Source organism: Sapajus apella, unplaced genomic scaffold (genome assembly GCF_009761245.1).
Source record: "Sapajus apella isolate SASKATOON/1434 unplaced genomic scaffold, GSC_monkey_1.0 scaffold44, whole genome shotgun sequence".
NCBI lineage: Eukaryota > Metazoa > Chordata > Mammalia > Primates > Cebidae > Sapajus > Sapajus apella.
In genome coordinates, this window is record NW_022436984.1 from 19,979,244 (window position 1) to 20,004,340 (window position 25,097).

Consider the following 25,097-nt stretch of genomic DNA (forward strand, 5'->3'; position numbering starts at 1 on the left):
AGTCTTGCTCTGTCATCCAGGCTGGAGTGCAGTGGCGCAATCTCGGCACACTGCAACCTCCACCTCCCGGGTTCCCGGGTGTGGGCATGCCACCATGCCCAGCTAATTTTTGTGTTTTTAGTAGAGATGGGGTTTCACCCTATTGGGCAGGCTGGTCTTGAACTCCTGACCTCGTGATTCCCCCGCCTTTGCCTCCCAAAGTGCTGGGATTACAGTCATGAGCCACCACACCCAGCCTTTTTTTCTCTTTCTCGTAATAGAGACAGGGTCTCCTTATGTTGCCCAGGCTGGTCTCAAACTTTTGGGCTCAAGGGATCCTCCTACCTTGGCCTCCCAAAGTGCTGGTATAGGGATGAGCCACCATGCCCAGCCCCTGTGTGTATTTTTTTTTTAATTGAGGTGAAGTTCACACAACATAAATTTAAGCATTTTTAAGTATATGATCAGGCTGGGTGCAGTAGTTCATGCCTATAATTCTAGCACTTTGGGAGGCCAAGATGGGAGGATTAATTGAGCTCAGGAGTTCAAGACCAGCTTGGGCAACATAATGAGACCCCCATCTCTACAAAAAATCAAAAATTGGCCAGATGTGGTGTGTCATGTACCTGTAGTCCCAGCTACTTGGAAGACTGAGGCAGGAAGATTGCTTAAGCCCAGGAGTTTGAGGCTGTAGTGAGCCATGATCGTGCCACTGCACTCCAGCCTAGGTGACAGAGCCAGATCCTGTCTCCTGTCTCTAACAGAAAATTAAAAAACAAAGTATACAATCCAGTGGCATTTAGTATATTCACAGTGTTGTACAACCACCACCTCTGCCCATTCCAAAACATTTTCATCTCCCCCTCAGAAATCGTGTGTGTTTTTGAAAGGGCCCGTTCTGTGCAAGCGTGTTTGTGAGGACATCCTGATTTTATCTGCTAGGAAGCCGACCTTGTCCTCAGATGGCAGATTGCACCGTATGTGTTTGTTTGGCCAGCAGAGTGGGGCTCAGGTATTCATATTCCACATGGGTTTGTTGGGCATGGCTTAACTCCTGCAGGCGCTCTGGCTGCCTCATCTGGACATGGAGGAAAGCAGCACTGCAGCCTTCATCTGAGTGTAGTTACCAGGGTCTTTTCTTTGCTGCTTGGCTGCTTGTCGCCTTTGTCTATTAAAAGGATGTGTGGGTGTGTATGTCAACAGGAGACGTCAGCCTCTGTAGGCCAAGTGTTGAAAAGGGTGAGAGGGCTGCTCTGGTGGAAGTGTCGGACCTGGGATGTCTGTACACGTCCCTCTCCATAGCTAGTCCTGGGCATAAGTAAGTGCGGGTTCTAGGACTGAGCTGTCACAGACTCTGGTGGTGATAACAGAAAACATGGCAATGGCCTATGTAGAGGGGGCCCTGAATAATCTCCATGAGCTGCAGAGATAGGGCCAGTGAGTGACAGATCCTTTTACACTATAGGGAAGAGGAGGTGGGGAGCAGCTGCAGGAGGAGAAGGTCAGGCAGGAGCTACCTTGGAAAAGCCAGTGAATACTTTAGTCTGATTGGACAACCCAGGTCATGTGCCCACCAAGAACCAGTGACTTAGTGGGAGGGGCAGGAGTGGGGAATGAAACTCAATGATTGGCTGAATCAAACCAGGGACTCTAGATTTAGCTAAGTATGGGGCCAGGGTCCCCAGGGGCATGTGTCTGAGTGGAGAAGGGGTGGTGGGTCCTGAAGTGAATCAGGGTTTTGGAAAAGAAGGAGGAAGTAGGAGAAGAATGCTGGATAGACAGTCAACCGCATCCTCTATACCTAGATAAAACAAATGTCAAGACAATGCAGAAAAAGTTGTGGTGAAAAGCAGCAGCAGAAATGCGTAAAGCATCACTCAGTCTAAGGTTCCCCTGTTAAGAACTGACAGTATTCAGGGAGGTGGGTTGGACCCATTGGTGTGCCACAGAAAAATGGCCCTGCTCACAGGAGACAGTTTGATTTCTGGCTGATAGTGATGTCAGCAGACTGAAAAATTAACCTGTTACTGGAGAGAATTCAGGTATTTGATCCACAAGTTTTGTAGCTGGTGAAGGAGGTGCAGCTAGCACTGTGCAAGCTATCTGCACCGTGACGGCAGCTGACCTTTCTCACTTCACTTTCCCATGAGCTACCCTCATTCATACAGCAGGAATGTAATAAGCTGCTACCATAAGCCAGGCAGTGAACAATAGTCCCCTGCTCTCAGGGAGTCCTGGGGAAGATGCACAGCAGAAAAGAGGCAATTGTATTACAGTGTAAAGAATCGGATGACAGGAGAAGCTCCTAGTGCTACAGAAGCGTGGAGCATGGGGCGCTTAAGCTGAATTTGGGGTTCAGAGAAGATCTGCTGGATGAAGTAATTCCTAGACTCAAGCCTAGAAGACTCATAGGAGCTCCCAGGTGAAGAAATATGGAGAGAGAGAAGGAACAGTGAGACTGGCTGAGCAGGTGACTGCTTTGGTGTGTGTGTTTGTGTTAGGGGTTGATCCTGGTAGCCTGGTTGAGTGGTGATATCTTTTAGTGAGATGGTGAACACAGGAGGAGTTGTAGTTTTGACTGGGAAGAAATGAATTTAGTTCAGAAATGTTGAATTTGAGATACTTTGGTTTAGCTAAAAGGAGGTATGTAGTAACAAGCTAGTTCTGGAACTCAGAGGCAGAGAGCTCCTCTGGCCACCTGCTTGACATCTCAAGCTTAACACGTCCCAAACTGTCCTCTTGAGTTCTCTCCCTATGGTGCTTTCCTACCCTCAGTGTTCCTCATCTGTGTAAAAGAAGCCATTCATCCAACCTGCATAAGCCAGAAACGGAATCATTCTTTAGCTCCTCGTCTAGTTTATCACCCAAGCCTGCGTCTACTTCCAGAATACATCTAGAGTCCACCATTTCTCTAGTTGTCAACTGCTACTCCTTAGTCTAAGCCTCCATCTTCTCTCAGTTGAATTACTATAATAACCTCTCCCCTTAGACTCCTGCCTGCCTCCAGTTCGTTCTCCTTGAAGTAGCCTGGATTGTCTTTTTCAAATTTTGTGATTTTTGCGGGGAGGGACTCACCTTTTAATGACTTTCCATTGCAGGTGGGCTCTCGTGGTCCAAGCTGGCTCCCTCTCCAGCCCTACCTGTCACCCTGGCCTTTCCTGTGGTCTTCAGTATGTCAGGTCTTTTCTGCCTTGGGACTTTTGTGTATACTGTCTGTCTTGTGTCTGGCTCCTTAAGCAGCCCCTCAGGTCTCAGGTGCGATGTCACCCCTGCAGAGAGGTCTTTCTTGCCTGCCTAGACTGAAACTCGTCTTCCTGGTTATTCTCTCTCCCAGAACCTGGCTCTTTTCCTTCATAGCACCTGCCCCAATTTGCATTTGTAGTCATTTTTGTCCCAAATTTGTTAAATGCCTGACTTGACACCTCAATTTTTATCAGACCGATCTCCCATTTTTATAACAAATACTTCCTTTTTACTTATCCTCAAATGAAATCTATAGATAACATAACCTCCCTATACATGTAATTTTAAATCAGTATAACATCCTGGCAGTGATATAAAGGAGAAATAAAAGGAAAGTAATTCATCATAAAACTATTTATTTCAGTGTTAAATTCCTAAACTTCCAGGGCCGAATATTCCAGAAATCATAATGAAGTAATCAGGCCTGTACCTATTAGGGTAAAATGACCATGAATGCAACAGCTGTAAATATTGGCTGACATACTTGTGTTTTATTGGTAATTTAGATACTAAGAGCAATATTGCTAGTGGCATGTGATTTTCTGTGATGGTAAGTAACTCCTGTGATGTTTCTTCTTTTTCTTAGTTCTTTTTTTTTCTTTGAGACAGGATCTTACTCTGTCACCCACGCTGGAGTGTAGTGGCATGATCTCAGATCACTGCAGTTTCAGCCTCCCAGGCTCAAGTGATCCACCCACCTCAGTCTCCCCAGTAGCTTAGGACTATAGGCACACACACCACACCTGGCTCATTTTTGTATTTTTGTATAGATGGGGTTTTGCCATATTGCCCACACTGGTCTTGAACTCCTGGACTCAAGCAATCCACCTGTCTCAGCCTCCCAGAGTGCTGTGGTTACAGGCATGAGCCACTGCGCCCAGCCTCCTGAGATGTTTCAAACAAGATAAAGTCTTTCTCCTTCAATGTGGACTGAAATTACCTTCTAGAAAATTCATTAAAGTCTGAGAGTCATGGTGCATGTCTGTAATCCCAACATTTTAGGGGCTGACACAGGATAATTGCTTGAGCCCAGGAGTTTGATACTAGCCCAGGCAAAGAGCAAGACCACTGTCTGTACAAAATAAAATAAAATAAATAAAAATTATTTCTAACTAGCGTGGCATGGTGGCACATGCCTATAGTATCAACTACTTGGGAGGCTGAGGTGGAAGCTAGAGCCCAGGAGGCTAAGGCTGTAGCAATCTTTGATCACGCCCCTGCACTCCAGCCTGGGTGACAGCCTGAAACCCTGCTCAAAAAAAAGAAAAAAAATGTTTAAAAAATGCATTGAAGTTATTCCATAAAACTTTATTTTTTATATATGCAGTAGAGTCGGGTCCTAGATTCATGCTATTATAAAAGGTGTTTCATTGTGAGCAGATCTATGTACCCTCAAAGGCCGAGGGAGCTGAGAGCCTGAAGAAGGAGGCTGACAAATCCAGTTTCTCAGAAAGAAATATTTCACAGAGACTTAGAAACAGATGTTAGAAATGATGTCTAGGTAGGCCAAGAGATGGTGGAGTCTCACAACCAACCTCCAGAAAGTACCCTTTATATAGCAGGCCTTGAGGGTAAGACACAGGAAGTTCATCATGTCTCAGACTTCCTTTAGAAACTCATGACTACTGGGGAGGTTATGAGGGCTTATCTATGCTCTGGAATACCTTGAATTGTAGGCGTCAAAGATTGGTCATTGTGGCATTTTTACTTCAAGATGGTGTCACTCTTGCTATGCAACAGGCTGTTTTCCCACAAGAGTTTTTTCAGATTTGTGGATGTCTAGCAGTTCATTCACCAGTCATGCAGGGCCGGGGGCTGGTTTCCCTCACACAGGTCATGTAGCACCATGGCTCCCACCCTGGTGGCAGAGTTTCCCCACTCATTTTGACAATTGAAAGCACCTCCCAAATGTCTAAAATGCCCCCCCGGACATAGGGTGGTACTGCCCTAGCTCAAAGCCCTGTGCACAGGCTGCTCCTCTGCTGTACTCTGCACGGCAGGAGGGCAGGGTCTGTGCTGTGTTTACTGCTCTCTACACAGTGCTCAGTACCTACTTGCCAGATATTTGTGGAGTGAATGAGTGAATATTCTAGGGTCTGTGCTGTGTTTACTGCTCTCTACACAGTGCTCAGCACCTACTTGCCAGATATTTGTGGAGTGAATGAGTGAATATTCTATCAACATGAAGTTTGTGCCGAAAAGTTAGGAAAGGAGTATGCCACATGGAAATGTGGCCAGACGTTTACCTTCTTTCTGCATGCTTTAGCCCAGCTGACCTCTGTTTTAGTGAAAGAGACTTGTAATTATAGCTCCAGACAATATGGAATTTCAGCTCTAAATCCTTTACAACTGGGGAAGTCACCTCACCATCCACAGAAGAAATAGCACTGGCTCCAAAGTTGTGGTTTGTCTTTTTTTGGAAAGTCAGGCTTGTCTGCCGAAGAGCTCAAAACACTTGACCAGCTCTCTCATTTATCTTAACATGTGTATGCTATATTTACTCTCCCTTCACAGATGGGGAAATGAAGCTTGCCTGAGGGCCATATTTAACTAAGTCTTGATCCTTTGCCGTGTGGTGGTCAGCTTAGATAACATGGAATCCTAAAACTTGATTTTTATCCAGTAGTGTGAACCTCCTCCCACATTAAATCTGCTACTAGGGCTGCTCACAAGGGTAAAGAGTGTTAGTTTGAGCGTTTTTCATCATGTGACGTGGCGATCTCCTAGTTCAGTGCCCTGCTTTTAGAGATGAGAAAGTGCCAGTTCATCACAACAGTAAGATAATGGCAAAGCCAGTCCTCTAGCTGGTTTCTTTCTGCTCCACCAGATGTAAATTTTCTCTCCTTTTCCTCCAGCTAACCTAAACAGGAGTTACGATCAGTCAGGTGGCCAAAAGGAAAGTAGCAATGGAAAAGAAGCCCAAGTTCTGGTTCCCTAGCTCCTAAATAATTGGTAAATTAATTAGGAGGCTGACTTCTTATAAAGCAAAATGTATCAAGATGACAGTAGCTAAAAGTAAGAAGCTAAACCTTTAATTTCAAGAATTCTTTTACTAAGTGCTAATCAGGCCAGTGACATATAAATATCATTTCACAACTGAACTGAAAATTAAAAAAGAAAAGAAAACACCACATTTGCAAAGTTTTTGAAAAACAGTGACCTCTTAGAAATGTATAGCACCTAAAAGAAACTTTTTCTTTCCCAAATTTTCTTTAGTCCAGGAGTGCTGGGAGGTAGTAGGAGGTGGTAGGCAAATTCAGTAAACTCATCAGTGGTGAGTTTTGAACCAAACCTACCACAATGTTTTCAGAAGGGACCCAACCCAGCTTCCTTGAAAAACAGAGTTATTTTTAAGGAGGTAAAAACTGATGCTTTCATTTCACAAAGTTAAACATAAAACGAACTCAAAAGTGACAAAATGACTACACAACAGAAATGAGGTTTCGTGGACTGCTGTGGCCAAGCATCACCAGAGATACATTGTGACATAGAAGTTAGATGATGACAAAACAGCTTTCATTCTCAGAAGCTGGCTTCATGACACGTGTCCCCTGGGCTTGTGTGTAGCACCCACTGTAGGGTGCGGGGTTTGGAGAACCACGCCTGATGCCTGTTTGGGCTTCTCACTAGAAACAGATGTTGTGGATGAAGATTACTACCCTGTGCCTTGGGAGTGACAGAGAGTTGCTACCACATGTATCACAAAGCCACCACTTTTCAGGGATATTCTTACTTAGTTGTCATAGGTTTCATATCTCTCTTCAAGTAGTCAGAAGCTGTCTGTTTTAGATTTTGGAAGGCTGGGGCTTATCTGTTTGTTACCCCTCATTCTAGGTGGTCTCTCATTCTAGGTTGTTGCAGAGGAAAACTCTAGTTTTAGTAAATGATTATTTCCTACATCAAAGTGCTATCCTCCATTATTTGGGATTGTAATATATTCCTGTAGTTTTTATGGTCTTCAAAGCATTTGTCACTGACAGTCTCCCATTTACAGAGAAACTAACACCTTAAGGAATAAGGGACTGGACCAAAGTCACATTGCTAGCACGATGGCCGTGTTTAAGTTCTCTCCACTCTGTAAGGACCAACTCAAGTGCCTCTTCTGAGAAGTCTTTTCTTAGTGTTCCCTTCATTACTACTTTTTATATTTAACACATCCTAACTTGAAATACCACATTCACATACATCTTGTCTGCCTTACTGTGAACTTCCTAAGAGCGAAAGTCATTATGCGTTTGTGTGTATCTCTTCTCCTATCAGAATTGTTCCTCTTGGGTGCTAACCTTATGCATGTTCCCACACCCACCTGCAGTTTCCTCTTTGAGGCTCTCGCTTTGGGACCTGCAAGGCACTCGAGGGCTGCACAGGAACCCTGCGGGTACTGCTGCTCATTTGAGGGCATTGCCTTATTTTTAACATACAGTTACTTAATGAGAGAGCTTTGCAAATGTTTATAAGGTGTTTTACAAATAGATGTTATCTGAATCTCATCCTTCCCTCCGTTATTTATTGCAGTTAGCGCTGTTCTGGGCACATAATAGGTGTTTAGTAATGCTTCTTAAATTAAGCATTTCTGTATTCATCTGCTCCAGCTTATACTTCTGTCCCTCCCATTGTTGTATGTGACTGTCTTTTTACATGTTTATATCTTGAATTTCCAACTTGCTTGATTCAGCAAGCTCCAGAGGGCTGTAGTCTTAATAACTTTGCTGATTGCTTTTAAATGACACATGATAGCATACCAGCTAACAAAGCATGGCACAGGGTAAATTGTCCAATGTGAGTCGTTTTATTGAAAATGTGCTTTAGATATGTGTTTAAAAATAGACGTACATATCCTAAAATGGTGTTTTTAAACAGAGACCACTAAGGTAGGAGGGAACACCCAGGTCCCCGTGGAGGGGACAAGGAATGGTGCAGAGGGGCTCATGGGCACTCCTGGCTGAGCTGCACACAACGGGATCTTCAGCTGATGGCCACTGGCTATGTTTCTCTGTGGCATCAGAAGATCTTTTGTTTCCTCTCAGAGCACCTTTCTTCAGTTTTTTGTTGCAGATTTTTGTCAGATGGTGGTGTGTGATTTTTCTTTCTTTCTTTTTTTTTTTTGAGACAGGGTCTCACTCTGTTACCCAGGCATGTTCATGGCTTACTGCTCAACCTCTTCACCTGCAGATCCTCACATTTCAGCCTTCTGAGTAGCTGGGACGACAGGCGTATGCCACCATGCCCAGCTAATTTTTGTATTTTTAGTAGAGGCAGGGTTTCACCACATTGGCAAGGCTGGTCTTGAACTCCTGGACTCAAGCAATCTGCCCACCTCAGCCTCCCAAAATGCTGGGATTGCAGGTGTGAGCCACCGCACCTGGCTGTGTGTAGTATTTTTAAAGGTTAAGGTTGTCATTATCACTTATCAAGGACTCTTCAATAAGGGAGAGCCTAATCACTAAGCTACCAGAACACACTTAAAAACTTGATACTTCTGGTACTTAACCAAGTGGTAAAAAGCTAAAGAGTCTGCCCTGCAGACTCCAACAGCCATATTGACTAAATTCACCAGTTTTTTCATTGTTTTGATGTTGAACAATTGTCTTTAATACACTTTACTCCTGAGAATGTTCTAGTTACCATGCTGAAATGTTTAAATACCTACATTTTAAAATTAGAACTAAAATATAATTGGTTTGTTAATTAGGAGGACACTGGAGAGTTGGTGGTGAGAAGTTCTGACTTTGATAAGTTGATCTTTTAAAAGTAAGGGCAGTTGCTCTACATTTGATTTTGTGTTCTCAAATTTAAAATACATGGCTCGAGATGAAAGATTCTGCACACTTTGACTCAGTCACTCCCGAAGCCCACATTTCATATTAAATTCACTCAGGATTCTGTGTGGTAGATATAAACCATTTTAGATAGTGCAGGGTACAGTATGCACAGGGGATAATTTATTTTCTAAATTTGCTATCTATTATTAGACTTCTAATTACTCAGCTGGCTAGAAGCAGAAAGGTCTCATTCTTGTACTAACTGCCAATTTTGTTTTTTTTTTTTTTTTGAGACAAAGTCTAGCTCTGTCGCCCAGGCTGGAGTATAGTAGCACAACCTCTACTCACTGCAACCTCCACCTCCTGGGTTCAAGTGATTCTTCTGCCTTAGCCTCCGAATAGCTGGGATTACAGGCACGTGCCACCATGCCCAGCTAATTTTGTATTTTCAGTGGAGGCGGGGTTTTGCCATAATGGCCAGGCTGGTCTTGAACTCCTGACCTCAGGTGATCCACTTGCCTCAGCCTCCCAAAGTGCTGGAATTATAGGCGTGAGCCACTGCGCCTGGCCACTAACTGCCAGTTATTTAGCTAGAGATGACAGGCAGAAAGAGTTCATTTGAGATAGTTCGGACTTAAGAAGTAACATTTCTTTTCAAGAAGGTCTAAACATATGTGGTTTTTTTTTTTAAATAACCCCAGTTCTTCACATTTTAATTATTCAAACAAAATCTACAATTTAAGAAATATCTAGAAATGATTGGTCTAATTGCCCTCCTTTGTGCCCACATGTCTCTCCCAAAGGAAAGTCAGGATTCACTGTGGTTATGAAAGAAATCTGTACAATATATTTACCTTCTGAAAAATATTTGGATTAATACCGTCAAGCATCTCTAGAGAACATAGCATTCAATTAGTTGTTATTTCTTGTCATCTCCCACCAGAGAAAGAGCACACACTCTGTCTCCCTGAGGAGGTAAACTTGCTTGAAAAGTAAAATTTCCATGAAAATCTCTCATTTGGCTTTCTTAAATATAAATCTTTGTTGCATTTTATATGTCTTAAGGCTAAGTGACTAATTAGCAGTAATAATGTATCATTATTATTCATCTGAAAATTGTACTGTCTCAAGATACCTGAGTGTTGTGGGTTTTGATGCCAGTTGTAGAAAATTGTATTTCTTACTAAAGGGGTTTCTTCGCTGTGGTTGGAGGGAACTGCAAAGCTGGGACGAGTGTGGGACTCATGGGACCCTGCATGGATTTGCAGAGTAAGAGAATCAGTTTCCCGTGGGATAAAGGATTTATGTTTAAGCATTCAGAGAGTTCTTTGATGTGCCAGGTGCTATGTGCAGTGCTTTAGTTGCATTATTTCGTTTATTCCTCATAATCCTGTGGGATAGTATCCCCATTCCTATTTCTGTGAAAATTGGAAATCTAAATATGGATGAGGAGTGCTTTTTAATGAGAACACCCCATTTCCCGGCCATGCCAACTGCAGGTTGGCTCAGAAGTGTGGAGTTGCTGGGTGGGATGCTAAGATGAAATACTGTTTCTTTTTTTTTCTTTTATGGACTTGCAGTTTGAAACAGGCAGTAGGGCACAGAAAGTACATATAAGGCACCTGATTGTACTGTTTAACACAAGCTGATTTTAAAAACGTTACATTTCCAAGAGTAGTCTTCCCCTAGTAACTGTCTGGGGTGTGACGTGTTTCATAACCACCCTACTTGATTTCTTCATTACGAATTTCTTAACACCAGAGCACTACTTTAGTTAAAGCCATTTAGTGGCTTCCACTTAAAAAAAATAAAAATTGCTAAAGATTGAGGGTGGCATTTCCCCTTGTGTCCTGCGATAGCCAACACCGGAGAAAGCTTTTAACACCCACAGCTGCAGATTATAGGTGTGACCTTCAAAGGCATCACAGAAAAACTAAAGGGTTACCCACCAGTCAAGTGTTTGAGTCAAGCGTGCTTGAGTTAAAAATTTTATTAAGAAAAATGTCAGAAAATTGCATGAAAGGAAAATTGTTCCATGAGGGAAATACGACTGCTGAAACTCCCAAGTGGAAGATGATGTTTTTAATACTCCCTTAGTTCCACATTTGTGTAGTTCTGTAGTGAAGTGAGTCGTTTAAGAGGGGAGGTGGCCCAGGCTAAAAATAAAGTTTCTTTGAAACCAGATGAGAGTCTAGCTATGCCAAAAATGGAATCCGGACTCTGTTCACTCTCGAGAATGTAAATAAGTAGAATTTTGTGTCACATAAAATAGTCTATGCAAAAAAGGATACTCACTGCCTTTTGTGATAGACTAAAATAACCATCAGGAGTATAGCTGCTCTGTGGACTTGAAGCAACAGTGTAAGATGATATGGGAGTCTTAACATGTTCTGCTTTAGAAAGATGTCCAAGACAAAGAAAGTGCAGAACAACAAGTGCTACATGATTTCACTGTATGTACAGAGGTAGGAATATATACAGTGATTGGTATATTCATGCATAGAAAAAGAACTGGAAGAATCAATATGAAAATATTAGGTAGAGGGAATGGAAATTGGAGAGTAAAGGAGGATTTTGGTGGGTTTACTATATATGTTTCTCTTTAAATTTTTATATACACACATAATTACTAAAACTATAGAAACAAGGAAAGCAAAACTTGAAGGTCTCAGTGAAACTGTATAGTGATTAAGAGTATAGACTCTGGAGTAAAAACTGCCAGGATTAGAATCTTAGCTCCTTAACTTACTGGCTGTACATTGTTATACAAGTAATTTAACTTCCGTGCTTCAGTTTACTCAAATGAAAGTCAGGATTAACGGTACTTGTGGCCTATTGTTGTTACAAGGATTGAATAAGTAATCCATGAGAAAGCATATAGACTAGTGCCTGACACATAATATTCAGTGTGTATTGGTTGTTATAAATTATAGTACTTAGGTAACATCTAGCTATATTCAATTCTTTGTGCACGGCAAAAGAAACAGTCATTAGAGTGAATCGGCAACCAACAGAATGGGAAAAAAATTTTGCAGTCTACCCATCTGACAAAGGGCTGAAGGATATGAGCAGATAGATACTTTACAAAAGAAGACATACATGAGGCCAACAAACATATGAAAAAATGCTCATCATCACTGGTCATCAGAGAAATGCAAATCAAAACTACATTGAGATACCATCTCACGCCAGTTAGAATGGAGATCATTAAAAAATCTGGAGACAATAGACGCTGGAGAGGATGTGGAGAAATAGGAACACTTTTACACATTGGTGGGAGTATAAATTAGTTCAACCATTGTGAAAGACAGTGTGGTGATTCCTCAAGGACCTAGAAATAGAAATTCCATTTGACCCAGCAATCCCATTACTGGGTATATATCCAAAGGATTATAAATCGTTCTACTATAAGGACACGTGCACATGAATGTTCATTGCAGCACTGTTTACAATAGCAAAGACCTGGAACCAACCCAAATGCCCATCGATGATAGACTGGACAGGGAAAATGTGGCACATATACACCATGGAATATTATGCAGCCATCAAAAACAATGAGTTCGTGTCTTTGTAGGGACATAGATGAACCTGGAAACCATCATTCTCAGCAAACTGACACAAGAACAGAAAATCAAACACCACATGTTCTCACTCATAGGCGGGTGTTGAACAGTGAGAACACATGGACACAGGGAGGGGAGCACTACACACTGGGGTCTGTTGGGGGGAAGTAGGGGAGGGACAGCGGGGTTGGGGAGTTGGGGAGAGAGAGCATGGGGAGAAATGCCAGATATAGGTGAAGGGGAGGAAGGCAGCAAATCACGCTGCCACGTGTGTACCTATGCAACAATCTTGCATGTTCTTCACATGTACCCCAAAACCTAAAATGCAATTTAAAAAAAGAAAAAAAATGTTTTTAGTGACAGCGTTAGTGATCACAATGTATTTTTCTGAGGTTCTCATTGTCATTGTTAACGATATTGTCATTGTTAACGATATTGTCATATTTTTTTTTTTACCTCTCGGGTGTTCAGAACTTGACAAGGAAGAAGAAAAAAAACAGAGTTATCTGATTTTATGTAGAGTGCCATACATTCCACTAGTGGAGTACTCCTGAATTTGCCTCTTTGACCACGTAATCTGATGTACATATTATTAGTAAACTATAGAAATGTAAACACATAATGAGGCTTTTCTTCGTTCTTTAGGAAGACTATGACCGTCTGAGGCCTTTATCTTACCCAATGACCGACGTCTTCCTTATATGCTTCTCGGTGGTAAATCCAGCCTCATTTCAAAATGTGAAAGAGGAGTGGGTACCGGAACTTAAGGAATACGCACCAAATGTACCCTTTTTATTAATAGGAACTCAGGTATGTCTGATTTGATTTTCTGCATTTTACAATAAGCTCTTTGCCTATATTAAGGGTTGCTCTCAGACAAATGGTCCCAAGGTTGAGCAAATGATATAAGTGTTTAATCTCAGCTGCTAGTTAATGAGTTCTATCATATTTTTGGAAAAAAATTGTACCAAAAGAAAGCAATTATATTCCTGGTTTTTAAAAATTGAGTTCTTTTGTTTAATCTTTTTTTAGTATGTGGGGATTAAGTGGGATTACATGCTTTTTCTTTAAATATTTGTAATATTTTGGGATATTATTGACCTTTCTTAATTAGATTGATCTGCGAGATGACCCCAAAACTTTAGCAAGACTGAATGATATGAAAGAAAAACCTATATGTGTGGAACAAGGACAGAAACTAGCAAAAGAGGTAATGGAACACTTAGAGAATTTAAGCATGAACGTAAAAGAAGCTAAGATAACAATAGAAGCTAACATTTATTGTGCATTTACTGTATGCCAGGCACTGTGCTGAGTGCTTTACATGCATTATCTCATTTAATCCTTGCATGAACTCAGTGAGGTAGGTCTGTTTCCCCTGTTACACACAAGAGAGACTGGAGGCTTGGAGATGTCAGATAATTAGCCCAAGACCCTGCAGGTAGTAAATGGCAGAGTTGGGTTTCAGTCCAAAGCCTGACTCCAGGGCATAGGCTCTTATACCTGTGCTACATTGCCAATGGTATTTTCCTAAAAAGTCACATATAGAGGAAAGCATCAGAAATACGTGTCACTACTTTCAGCCCTTCTTCATTACTTAACCATGTGCAGTGTGCCAAATCAGCTGTCTTGACTCACTGAGTTAGGTAGTGGAGCCACATAGGATGGCAGTTTAAATTTGTGGTTAAAACCAAAAAAATGATGACTAGGTTTGAAAAGAAATGTATTGAAATTTCTCCAATCTTTTTATGAAAAAAGGATAGAAAGTACTAAAATTCTAAAAAAACATATGACAGTGGTAGTTTATCTTCCTTCTTGCCCCAACGCTAGGTTTACTTTTTTCCCATTTGGTCTTAACATTATTGGATTCTGTTTTTTAAATGTTGTGGTTGCAATATGACTTTTGTGGAAACAGAAACTATATATGGTCTTTTAAAATGTACTATCAGGAAGCAAAAAAAGCAAGAAAACTTTCTGAAGGACAGTTTTTCCTAAAGCAAAAGATAAATGGCTTTACTAACAAATCACTTCAGAAATGCCATGCATTCAATTTTGTAATCTTGGGGAGAGAGGGAATTTCTAAATGTCATAAAGATAAAAGTCATAAATGAAAATAATGATTTAACTGCATAAAAACTTAATACCACATCAGATGGCAGAAATAAAATGAAAAGTCATATAACCTGAGATGGATGACAGGAAAATGGGTTACCATCCTTAGTATACAGGAACCCCTTGCATATTAATTAATCAGAAGACACAGATCCCAATAGAAAAATGGCCTAACAATGAAAAATTCACCCCAAAGTGCAGATTGCCATTGAAGATAGGAAATATGTTCATACTTATTAGTAGTCAAATATAAGCTCAATTTGAACCTGTAAGATTGGCAAAAAATGAGAAATTAATTATAATACCCCCTGTTCCAAGGGTATAGTAAATAGGACACTCTGTTGTACTATTGGTCATTGAGTCAAAACATTCTTGACAATATGCAAAATCCTTAAAATCATGGACAGTTTTGATCAAGCAGTTCCATATGTAAGAATTTATCCTAAGCAAATCATTAGGATGTTGGTCAAAGGGTACAGTGTTTAGTTAGACAGGATGAGTATGTTTTTTGAGATACACTGCATAGCATGGTAACTACAGATAATAATGGTGGTGCTGGGTACAGTGGCTCACACCTGTAATTCCAGCATTGGGAGGCCAAGGTGGGAGGATCATTTGAGCTCAGGAATTTGAGACCAGCCTGGGCAACATGGTGAAACCCCATCTCTACTCTACCAAAAAAAAAAAAAAATTAGCTGGTCCTGGTGGCAAGAGGATCACTTGAGCCCAGGAGGTGGAAGTTCCAGTGAGCCAAGATAATGTCATTGCACTCCAGCCTGGATGACAGAGTGAGATCCTGTCTCAAGAAAAAAAAAAAAATAAAAGAGAAAAGAAAAGAAATAATGGGGGACTACGTATTTCAAAATTGCTACAAAAATTAAATGTTCTCACCACACAAAATGATAAATATTTGAGGTGATAGATATGTTAATCAGGTTGATTTAATCATTTCACTTGTGTGTGTATGTATATAGAAAACATTGCCTGGTACCTCATAAATATATACAATTATACTTTGTCCATTTAAAATATTTAATAAATTATTAGGGATGTGCGTAAAGAGATAGCTACAAAGACGCTGACTTGTTTATAATGGCAAAAATTCCCCGCATCTAGTAAACTTCACACTAAAATATCTGTTCACATTTATTATGTAGTTAAAGGGAATAAAGTAGTTGCACAACAGTATGATCCTGTTTCTAGACCCATCAGCATTTGGCACAGTTGCACCCTTCTTGAAACTTTCTTCACTTGGCCTCTCTTGGTTTTTCTCCCCTCTCATTGGCCTCTGCTCCATCTCTTCATCTCCTTGGTCCCTGGTTGGAGGGCCCCACAGATGAGCACTGAGCTTCATGGATGTGGCTTCCTCTACAGCCACACTCCCTAGGCCTAAATGATCTTCTCTCAGTTGTGCGGCTTGAACAGTCTGCAACTGTAGCTTCCTAGATTTCCATCTCCAGCCTGGACCTCTTTCCTAAATTCTCAATTTGGTTATTCAGCTGTTTACTCAACAAGTCCATCTAGGTGCCTGAGTATCAAAATTAACATGTCTAAAATATGATTCCTAATGTTACCCTCCAAGCCTGTCCTCCCTTTTGACCAGTTAGTCAGGTCAAAAGCCTTCAGCTGGATGCAGTGACTCACACCTGTAATCCCAAAACTTTGGGAGGCCAAGGCGGCGGATAATTTAGGTCAGGAGTTTGAGACCAGCCTGACCAACATGGAAACCCCATCTCTACTAAAAATACAAAATTAGTCGGGCGTGGTGGTGCACGCCTGTAATCCCAGCTACTTGGGAGGCTGAGGCAGGAGAATCGCTTGAACCCAGGAGGCAGAGGTTGCAGTGAGCTAAGATCTTGCCATTGCACCCCGGCCTGGGCAACAAGAGTGAAACTGTCTCAAAAAAAAAAGCCCTGAAATCATACTTGACCTTGCTCTTTCTCGCATACCACACTGTCTAGCTCTTCAGCACAACATACCTTCAGAACATATCCAGAATCCAGACACTTTTTTCTGCCTTTTCCTCTGTCACGTGATTCAGGCCGCCTCCATCTCTGGCCTGCTTTACTGGAATAGCTTCCAACTCACCTTTCTGCTTCTGTCTATGCCCCATGATCGTCTGTTCTCAACACAGCAGCCAGGGTAAGTCTTAAAAATGTAGGCCCAATCATGTCACTGCTCTGCTCAGAATCCTCCAGTGGGCCCCCAGCTCAGACTAAAGGCCAGAGTCCACACTGTGGCCTACAAGTCCCTATTCCCTCTGCCTTACTCATTGTTCCCCAGGCCTGCTGGTCTCCTTGCTGTTCCAAGTTCTACTTGAGAACCTCTGTATTTTTGCTGCTCCCTCTGCTTGGAATGTTATTCCCTATAGCCATCATTCATTCTTTCACTCTTTTCAGGTCTCTGCCCAAATATCACTTCCTCAGTGTGATACTGTTCCTTGACTTCTCCAGGCAAGCTTCTGCATCAGGACCTACCTCCCTGGAGCTCTTCCCCTAGGTATCCCTCACTGCTCAAACTTCCCCATTGAGAAGCTTCCCTCAACCACCACTACCACTGTCCTCAGCACTCCCCGCCTCCCTCACTCTGCTTTTCCCCACAGCATTTGCCACCATCTGCTCTGTCTTCCCTCTGGCAGGCCTCTCAGCCAGATGTCAGCACATGTGGGCGCCACATAGCAGGGACTCTGCTCTTTTGTTCAGTTCATTGACATATCCCCAGGACCTAAACAGTGCTTGGCATATAGTAGATACCCAGGAAATAAGTGATGAATGAAATAATTTTTAATAGAAAGTCTGGAAGGACATATACTAGTATTTTAAAATCCCCTCTGGGGATCATGAACATAGATGATGAATATATTCTTTTTGCATAGCTGTATTTTATACTTTTCTTTATAATGATGTATTTATGTCATGCCAATTATATAAACACGATTTTATATATTTGTGGTTTTTTTTTCTCCCTCCCAGATAGGAGCATGCTGCTATGTGGAATGTTCAGCTTTAACCCAGAAGGGATTGAAGACTGTTTTTGATGAGGCTATCATAGCCATTTTAACTCCAAAGAAACACACTGTAAAAAAAAGAATAGGATCAAGATGTATAAACTGTTGTTTAATTACGTGAGAAACATCTTCAGTGGCCAAGGAAACTATTTCTCTCAGAAAGCATATGAAATGCTACCCAGACCTTTTATAGCTAATGAAGCAGTTCAAAACTTGAAAGAAAACAAAACCTGTCCTTAGAATTCTATAAAGTTTATTAAGAATGTTCCTTAAAGGTCTAAGAAGCAGTAAACAGCATCTGAAGCCACAATCTATTATAAATACTTTATTTCAACTAGAAGGTACAATCTCTCAGGGGTTTCATAGTTTAAAAAGCTACAATCACATCATGTTGTAACTACATAAAAAACAGTGCTGTAAATGGAACTGCTTGGCTTTGACCATACACATTTCTGCACAGCCCTTACGGAATCTGCACAAAGAAATATCTCCCTTTGCTCCAGTTAATTGTTCTTGTATGTAAGTTGCTTTCTATTCCAGTATATCCAGAGTGGTGAAATAACAAGGCCAGACACGTAGCCAAAGGTCGCTCCAAGCGTACAGGAGATGGGCCATACCTGAGGAGAGAATGTATGAGATCAAAAAAGAACAAATGTTTTATTATTACTTGAGCACAAGTGTAACCTAAATATTTCTATATTAAAGCTTAATGTGCTTTCTTAAAGAATGCCAAAAGTGTAATAAGGTCATAATTGCATTTATCATGAACACTAAAAATGTACACAACTTAGTTAATGTGCATTAAACTGTAACAAGGCTTCTGGCAATTGTAGATTTAGTTTGATGCTCCCCCAAAGTGCATGAGACACATGCTAAAATTACAAATTAAAATTTTGGGTCAGACTTTGCCATAATGCTGGACTCAATTTAGCTCTCTGAACTAGTTAGTAATTTTTTTTTTTAATTCCCACATTGGCTGTGTACATCAAATGAAATGAGAAGTGTGTATGCTGACCAAACCACAAGGAACTTTAAGTTGCGTTAAGGAGGAAAGACCTAGAATCCAAGCATGTTACATGAAAATTATAACAGAGCAGCTGCTTCCACCTTTGAGATATAAATGTTGGAACCACAGCAGAAGTTATAGAATGACAACTTATATACACACCTAGAATAGTAAGTTAAACACAATACCAGCTTCCAGAGACCCAATTTCTCCAGCCTCACTCTGCTTAAGTGAGGTAATTAATGTTGATTTATTTCATCTACAAGCAGTGCATGTGTTAGTCCCTAAGTGAAAGGCTCTGCTTAAAAAAAAAAAGTTGGAGAAAAATTTCCATGTTCTTCTGTGAAGCTTATTTGGTACACTGGAGCCATTTCTAATCTTTTTCTGGGGGAACAGGCCATAGAACTGTGTTAGAGGTGACCCATCTTAATTGCTAGTTCTATTACCTAATTCAGCTTCCTTGTTTGGTCTGCTGTGGATCTGCCTTATTGAAAATGCCATGCATAAGATAATGGTGTTAGACAAAGCTTCATTGTGAACAACCTAGCAGTTTAGAGAAACAATCTCATCTATACATTTTTTTCTAGCCTTTCCTACATTTAAACTTGCTGTTGCCTAAATTATGATTTTTTTAAATGTCTTTGGTGGACTTCATTCACATGACTTGAGCTTACAGCTATGTCTACCGCACAGATTGGGTAATGGAACACTAAACTTTTATACTTGAAAATGACAGCCTTAAATGCTCATATCAGTCACAAATCTAGGATGTACTGTCTTGTTGTATGTGAGCTTTGTAGAGATTTTTAAAAATATAAGCATCACCTTCCCATTGAAGAGTGGAGAGAGTCTACTGGATGACTGGTCAGGAACTTTCTCTCAGAATCGGACATTTGGATGTCTTCTTTCTTCCAAGAAATGGTGGTTCACATTAAGTATCATGGCCTTATGTATGCTCAAATGGAATCTTATGTAACTTTCTTATTTAATTTTGGTCTGCTATTTTTAGATAAAATTGAAAGGAATTGTATAAATCAATTAACATATTAGCTAAGTTGTCCAACACATGGTATAAAGGAATTACAACAGTAAACTATTATACATTTCCAACTTGCCTTTGGGGATTTATGAGGATTTTTTGGGGGGAGGGGGTCAAATTCATCTCTCTGAAACCCTTCACACTTGGTTTACTAGCCATTCAAAGTTAAAGTCTAGAATTTGTCCTGCTCTAACAGAAATGGATTAGGAATTTGTCAACACAAACCGATGTCACCTGTTTCTTGACTGGGCGTTCGTTTCCTCATTATAAATGTGGGAGGTAGAACAGAGATTCCAACGTCTCTTCCATTTATCAAAACTCTTAGGATTCTCTTCTTTCTTATTCACCATAATCATTTGTTGGACATTACCTTTTCAGTTTCAGTCTCAAGATGGCAAAAATCATGTATTTAGATTATCAGAACTCTAAGCAAAGATGACAGTCTCATCTGAACCTGAGGTGCCTTAAGTACTCTACTGACCTTGATGGGGTTTGGAGTTCTCCATTGCTTATCAAGAGCTTTTTAATTGCTTTGGTTCTTTAGTATTTCTTTTTGCAAAAATCCTTCCTGCCACTTTAAAAACCAAAGATTTGTTTTCTATTCATAAGCAGCCTATAGCAAAATTACCTTATTTTCAGAAGCATGTCTTCATTAAAAGCTTAGGTTTCAAAGAAATTCAGACTAATCACTGAAATGACTATTTCAAACTAGTGAAATATGTGGGAAATAAAATGCTTCAAAAATACTTTATTGACATAAATTTTGCTAGTGAATACAAATATATTGCCTCAAATAAGGCCATGTATGAATTAACTTACAAGAAATTTGTAGTTAATCACTTTTTGCATATAGAAAATTAGTTCTAAAATTCTTAAAAATAAATTTAGGGGCTACCTGAAATCTTATTTCTTTGCTTACACCCTTGTTTTATCTCCACAGGTACATTTTAGGTTAGCTCATGGTGAATTCTATTTACAATAAGTAGAGTTTGGATTCATGGGTTTTGTTATGAATTATCTTAGTTACTTTAGACACTGTTTCCATTTGTTTTTTAACTATTTAAAATACCAAATTAAATACCAGTTTGTTGGTTGTTGCTTTTAAATGATTGTTACTTTAACAGTGTCCCTTCCTAACACATGGGGTTACAAATAAAATATTATGCATAATTTACTATCTACGGAAAGCGCTGAACTTTTTACCTTAGTAGTTTTCATTTACTACCCTATGTAAACATTTGGGATAATACTCTTTCCTTTGTTTCTTTAGGCTGAGAGTCTACTAATCATTGGCAAAGTATGAGTCCCTATACTCTGTTAAAAAAAAAAAAAAAAAAGCTTACTCTTAAAGTATAGGGAGAATAGTAATCCCTCATGAATCCCAGCTAGATTCCAATTTGGGTTACTAAATTGTATTTTAATCATTCTGTAATTTCAGTATGGCTCTTTATTCTCAAACACATATATACCACCACACACATTCTTTAAACAGCTGTCAAACCTCACCTCCAACAGAATGCCAAAAATGAAATATTGGTTAAAAAATTTTGTCTAATGAAGGGTTACGGCTTGGAACACTTGGCTATTCATGTTATGTAAATCAAGAAGTCCATGCCATCAGCAAATTAAAATGTTGGACTGGCTTTGAGGACTGTTAATGATGGGTCAGGCTTTGTACTTAAAAGAGTATCTGCTTGGCTTTCCTGAAATAAGCATTTGTTAATTTTAACACTGTCATTTTTTAAAACGGAATTTCTTTAAGGGCAGTTTTCATGATTTTTTAAGATCAAAATAGGTAAACAAAAGGAGGGAGGCTGCCCACTAAGAACTATTCCTCAAGCAATTTCCTACTAAATTTCTTCTGATTTTTATAAAAATTTTAAAACTACACTATGGCAACAGAATTCACTTGTCAATCCTAGCTTAATCATGTATTTTCATAATTAGACCCTAAGGTTTTCCTTTAAAACCATTTCCTTATGTCACATACAGAAATGTTTCTATTCAAAATTCTTCGTGCCACAAATAGAATTTTTAAAAATGGTATATATTAAACAGATAATTCAGCTGCTCATCACTATAAAGATTTCTCCAAATTATGGTAATCTGGGATGGCTTTATATAATTATCTTATTTTGTTTAAAGAAAATAGAAAACATAGAACAAACACATTCATGTAAAAGAAGTCATTCACACATGTTTGCCACCAAAATGACAATCAAGTTTTTTATAAATTTAAATTTTTAGGCAGTAAACAGAAGAAACAACCTATGCTGTATAATCAAATATATTACAACTCAATTACCAATAAGAAAAAAAATCTAGTGGTACATCCGATGTTAAGTGACCTTGACCAGCTCATTTTAACATAGGAGCCTCAGTTTCCCAGTCTACAAACCAGGGACAGAAGTACCTACTATACTTAAAATGCAGGGCTAAAGTAATCTCTTAGAATTGGTCATAAAAGCTATAAAGTACATGATACTGGTATTCTGTATATTAAATGTTGTAACTTGAAAAAATTAAACTTAACACTAAGTATTTCTCTAGTCACAGACCAAGTAATAAGTAGAACTGTAATAACCGTAATAAGTAGAAAGGTAGTAAATAGAACAGGCAGTTTAGAACAAATAGTTCATGAGTAATGTTATACTGTGTGGTAGGAACTATTCCCTTACCCTTGCAAAGCAATCATCTTTAATACATGCTGTTCTTCACATGGAATGTCTGTTACAAGAGCAAACGCAAGAGCCGTACAACATACTGGCATTACGTTAGCCATCTGTAGCCTCACCTCAGAAGGAGGAATGATTCCCTGCTGCTAGCTGTCATTTTTCATAAATTTTAAGAAGCAAAATAAGGACACATAGTGGTTTTAAACTAATCATTTGTAGGCATTTGTGTTAATTTTTAAAGCCTCATATGAATTACTCCATTCGTTCAAAACTATTTATCGAGCCCCTACCTTAACCCAGCAGTTAAAGGTGCAAACCAAGATTAGATTATTTAATTTTGGGTACATTTTAATATAAATTCTTAAAAATATGTGTTCCTAAAAAAAATAAAAATTAAATATGTGTTCCAAATAAAAAAAAGTTACTTATAATTTTGGGGGAGATTTACTCTGTCACAGATAATAGAGAGAAACTGACCTATATGCAAGTCAGAACACCTAGAAACATTTAGAACAACTCACGGCCATTATGATTACTGTCTCTCTCTCCAGATGAAAAGGAAAATAAAACCCAGGCAGCTCATTCTCAATCTCATGAGCTACTTTTCAGTATGTTTGTTTTGTTGATTGTGCTTATCACATATTTGCATTTGCATGACTGACAGAGTTCATCTTTCAAAGCCTGCTGAACTTACTGGTTATAAATAATCATTTATATTCTCAAAATTGGCCTTGAACAGTATGTTTTTCCAGATATTCCCAAAGTAAATGCTATTGTCTGATACAGGAATATATGCACAAATGAACCTAGTGATTGGGATACATTTCTGTAGTTAAAAACTGCACTGATCCATGTATACACTCTCCTGTGACTAAGAATACTATTTTAGTAAGACATTTCTGGAGGGTTGTATCGTTTCTGGTCTGGAATTCTTGTCAAAATGACACTAAAAGGTCCTGGTCACAACTCATGCAAATGAGTTAACTTAGCCAGCATTATTCTCTCTCATGTGGAAGTCCTATAAGCAAAGCATTATCAACATCGTTACCCTACTATGAACACACCTTTTAAATCCAAAATTATTTCATGCCACTTAAGTGTTAACACATTTTTCTCATGCGTGAACCATATAAACCATATTCATATAAATGAATATTTTATTTTGGCCTAAACACAGTATAATCCCTCTGGTAATGGAAATACCAATTAACATCAAGACATGCAGCTCTTCAATCAATCAAATCCATAATCTTAGTTTTAATCTCCCTTCAGCATTTTGGAGTAATCCATGTAGTTATAATCCTATGATTTCTAGTTTCAATTTATAATTATCTGTGACTTCAGGAAATGAATACACATATTTCACAAGTATTAAGTTTTTAACCTGGTAAAACTGAAAAAACAAACAAACAAAAAACCCCAAAGATTTTAAAATACAACAATGCCTCATTTATCTGGTGTCTGATTGGAGTAAGTACAAATATTTTAAAACAATTTTAAATTGTATCAAAGACAATCTCAGGTGACTAAAATTCAAAACTCCAAATTCAGTTATTTAAAATACTCTGTATCAATTTTGCTTTTTACCTTTGTAAGAAATAAGTATCCTAGAAGAGGTTTGGTTATTTGGTTCAAATCTTTTTAAAGATTGTAGCACTGAGGGGATCGATCCAAGATGGCCATTTAGGAACAGCTCAGGATTGCAGCTCCCAGTGAAAGCGCAGAGGGTGAGTGGACGCCGCATTTTTATTGCCCACAGACTAGGAAATTCCCAGGTGGAGGAGCCCCACGGGTCACCAGCGCGGCTGTTTCGGCCAGGGCTGCTGTGTCGGCCTGTGCAGCTGCTTTGTCAGCGCCCTGGTGCAGCGGTTCTCTGTACAAAATACGCTGGTCCGGGTGCCCTTTTGGCTGGCGATCCGAGCCACGGGAAGTCACCCATTCATCTGTTTAAAAAGGGGACTGAACAGGGAACCAGGACAGTAGATTCTAGGGCAAAAAATGCACCAGGAATCTCAGTGCCACTGTTTAAGCCAGCGCAGTGAGGCCCCGCATGGGAAAACACACAGATCCTGGTGCCTCTTCAACAGGCGACGGAACACCAACTTAAAAAAAAAAAAAAAGAAAGGCTCTGAGGCAGGGAGCCAGGCGATCAGGCTCGGCTGGTCCCATCCCCACAAAAGAACAGCAATCAGAAACTCTCTGGATTGAGAGTTTCACAGCAAGCGCAGCTTAACCCAGGACGGTCTAGCTCTGTGAGGGAGGGGCATCCACCATTACCAAGGCACTCCAACACTACGGAGGTAGTCAGCCAATGCTGAGGCAGCCCGCCGTTGCCAAGGCAACCTGCCATTGCTGAGGCTGCCCGCCAGTGCTGAGGCAACCCACCATTACAGAGACAGTCCGCCAATACAGAGGTGGGCCACCATTGCCAAGGTAGTTCTAACTACACCCATATAAACAGGACTGCAGGGAAGCCCAATCAGCAGCTGGGCGGAGCCCACAGCAGCTCAGCAAAGCCTCTACAGGCAGACAGTGACTAGGCTGCTTCCTTGCTGGGCAGGGCAGCTCTGAAGGAAAAAAAAGAAGATAGCAGCACAACGGAAAGTCATAAATAAAGCCCTAAATCCCTGGGACAGAGCACCTGGGAACAAAAAGCGGTTTATGAGTTCTGCTGCAGCAGACCAAAACGTAACTGCCCAGCAGCTCTGAAT

At 40.1% G+C, this 25,097-nt stretch overlaps 2 protein-coding genes across 8 annotated transcripts in view; one reads left to right on the forward strand and one right to left on the reverse strand.

The window, feature by feature from the left end:
* Nucleotides 1–25,097, forward strand: part of RHOQ (ras homolog family member Q) — a 59,346-nt gene that overhangs the window by 21,271 nt on the left and 12,978 nt on the right. For 3 of the 6 annotated variants that reach the window (XM_032239460.1, XM_032239462.1, XM_032239465.1), the window contains 4 exons: nt 13,193–13,357; nt 13,662–13,757; nt 16,701–16,801; nt 17,059–17,613. In XM_032239460.1, coding sequence (XP_032095351.1) covers nt 13,193–13,357; nt 13,662–13,757; nt 16,701–16,801; nt 17,059–17,158 — 462 coding nt within the window. In that variant the 3' untranslated portion in view covers nt 17,159–17,613. The other 3 variants (XM_032239463.1, XM_032239461.1, XM_032239464.1) reach the window with 2 other exon arrangements.
* Nucleotides 17,977–25,097, reverse strand: part of PIGF (phosphatidylinositol glycan anchor biosynthesis class F) — a 34,629-nt gene continuing 27,508 nt past the window's right edge. For both annotated transcript variants that reach the window (XM_032239467.1, XM_032239466.1), the window contains one exon: nt 17,977–18,283. In XM_032239467.1, coding sequence (XP_032095358.1) covers nt 18,130–18,283 — 154 coding nt within the window. In that variant the 3' untranslated portion in view covers nt 17,977–18,129. The remainder of the gene's footprint in view (nt 18,284–25,097) is intronic.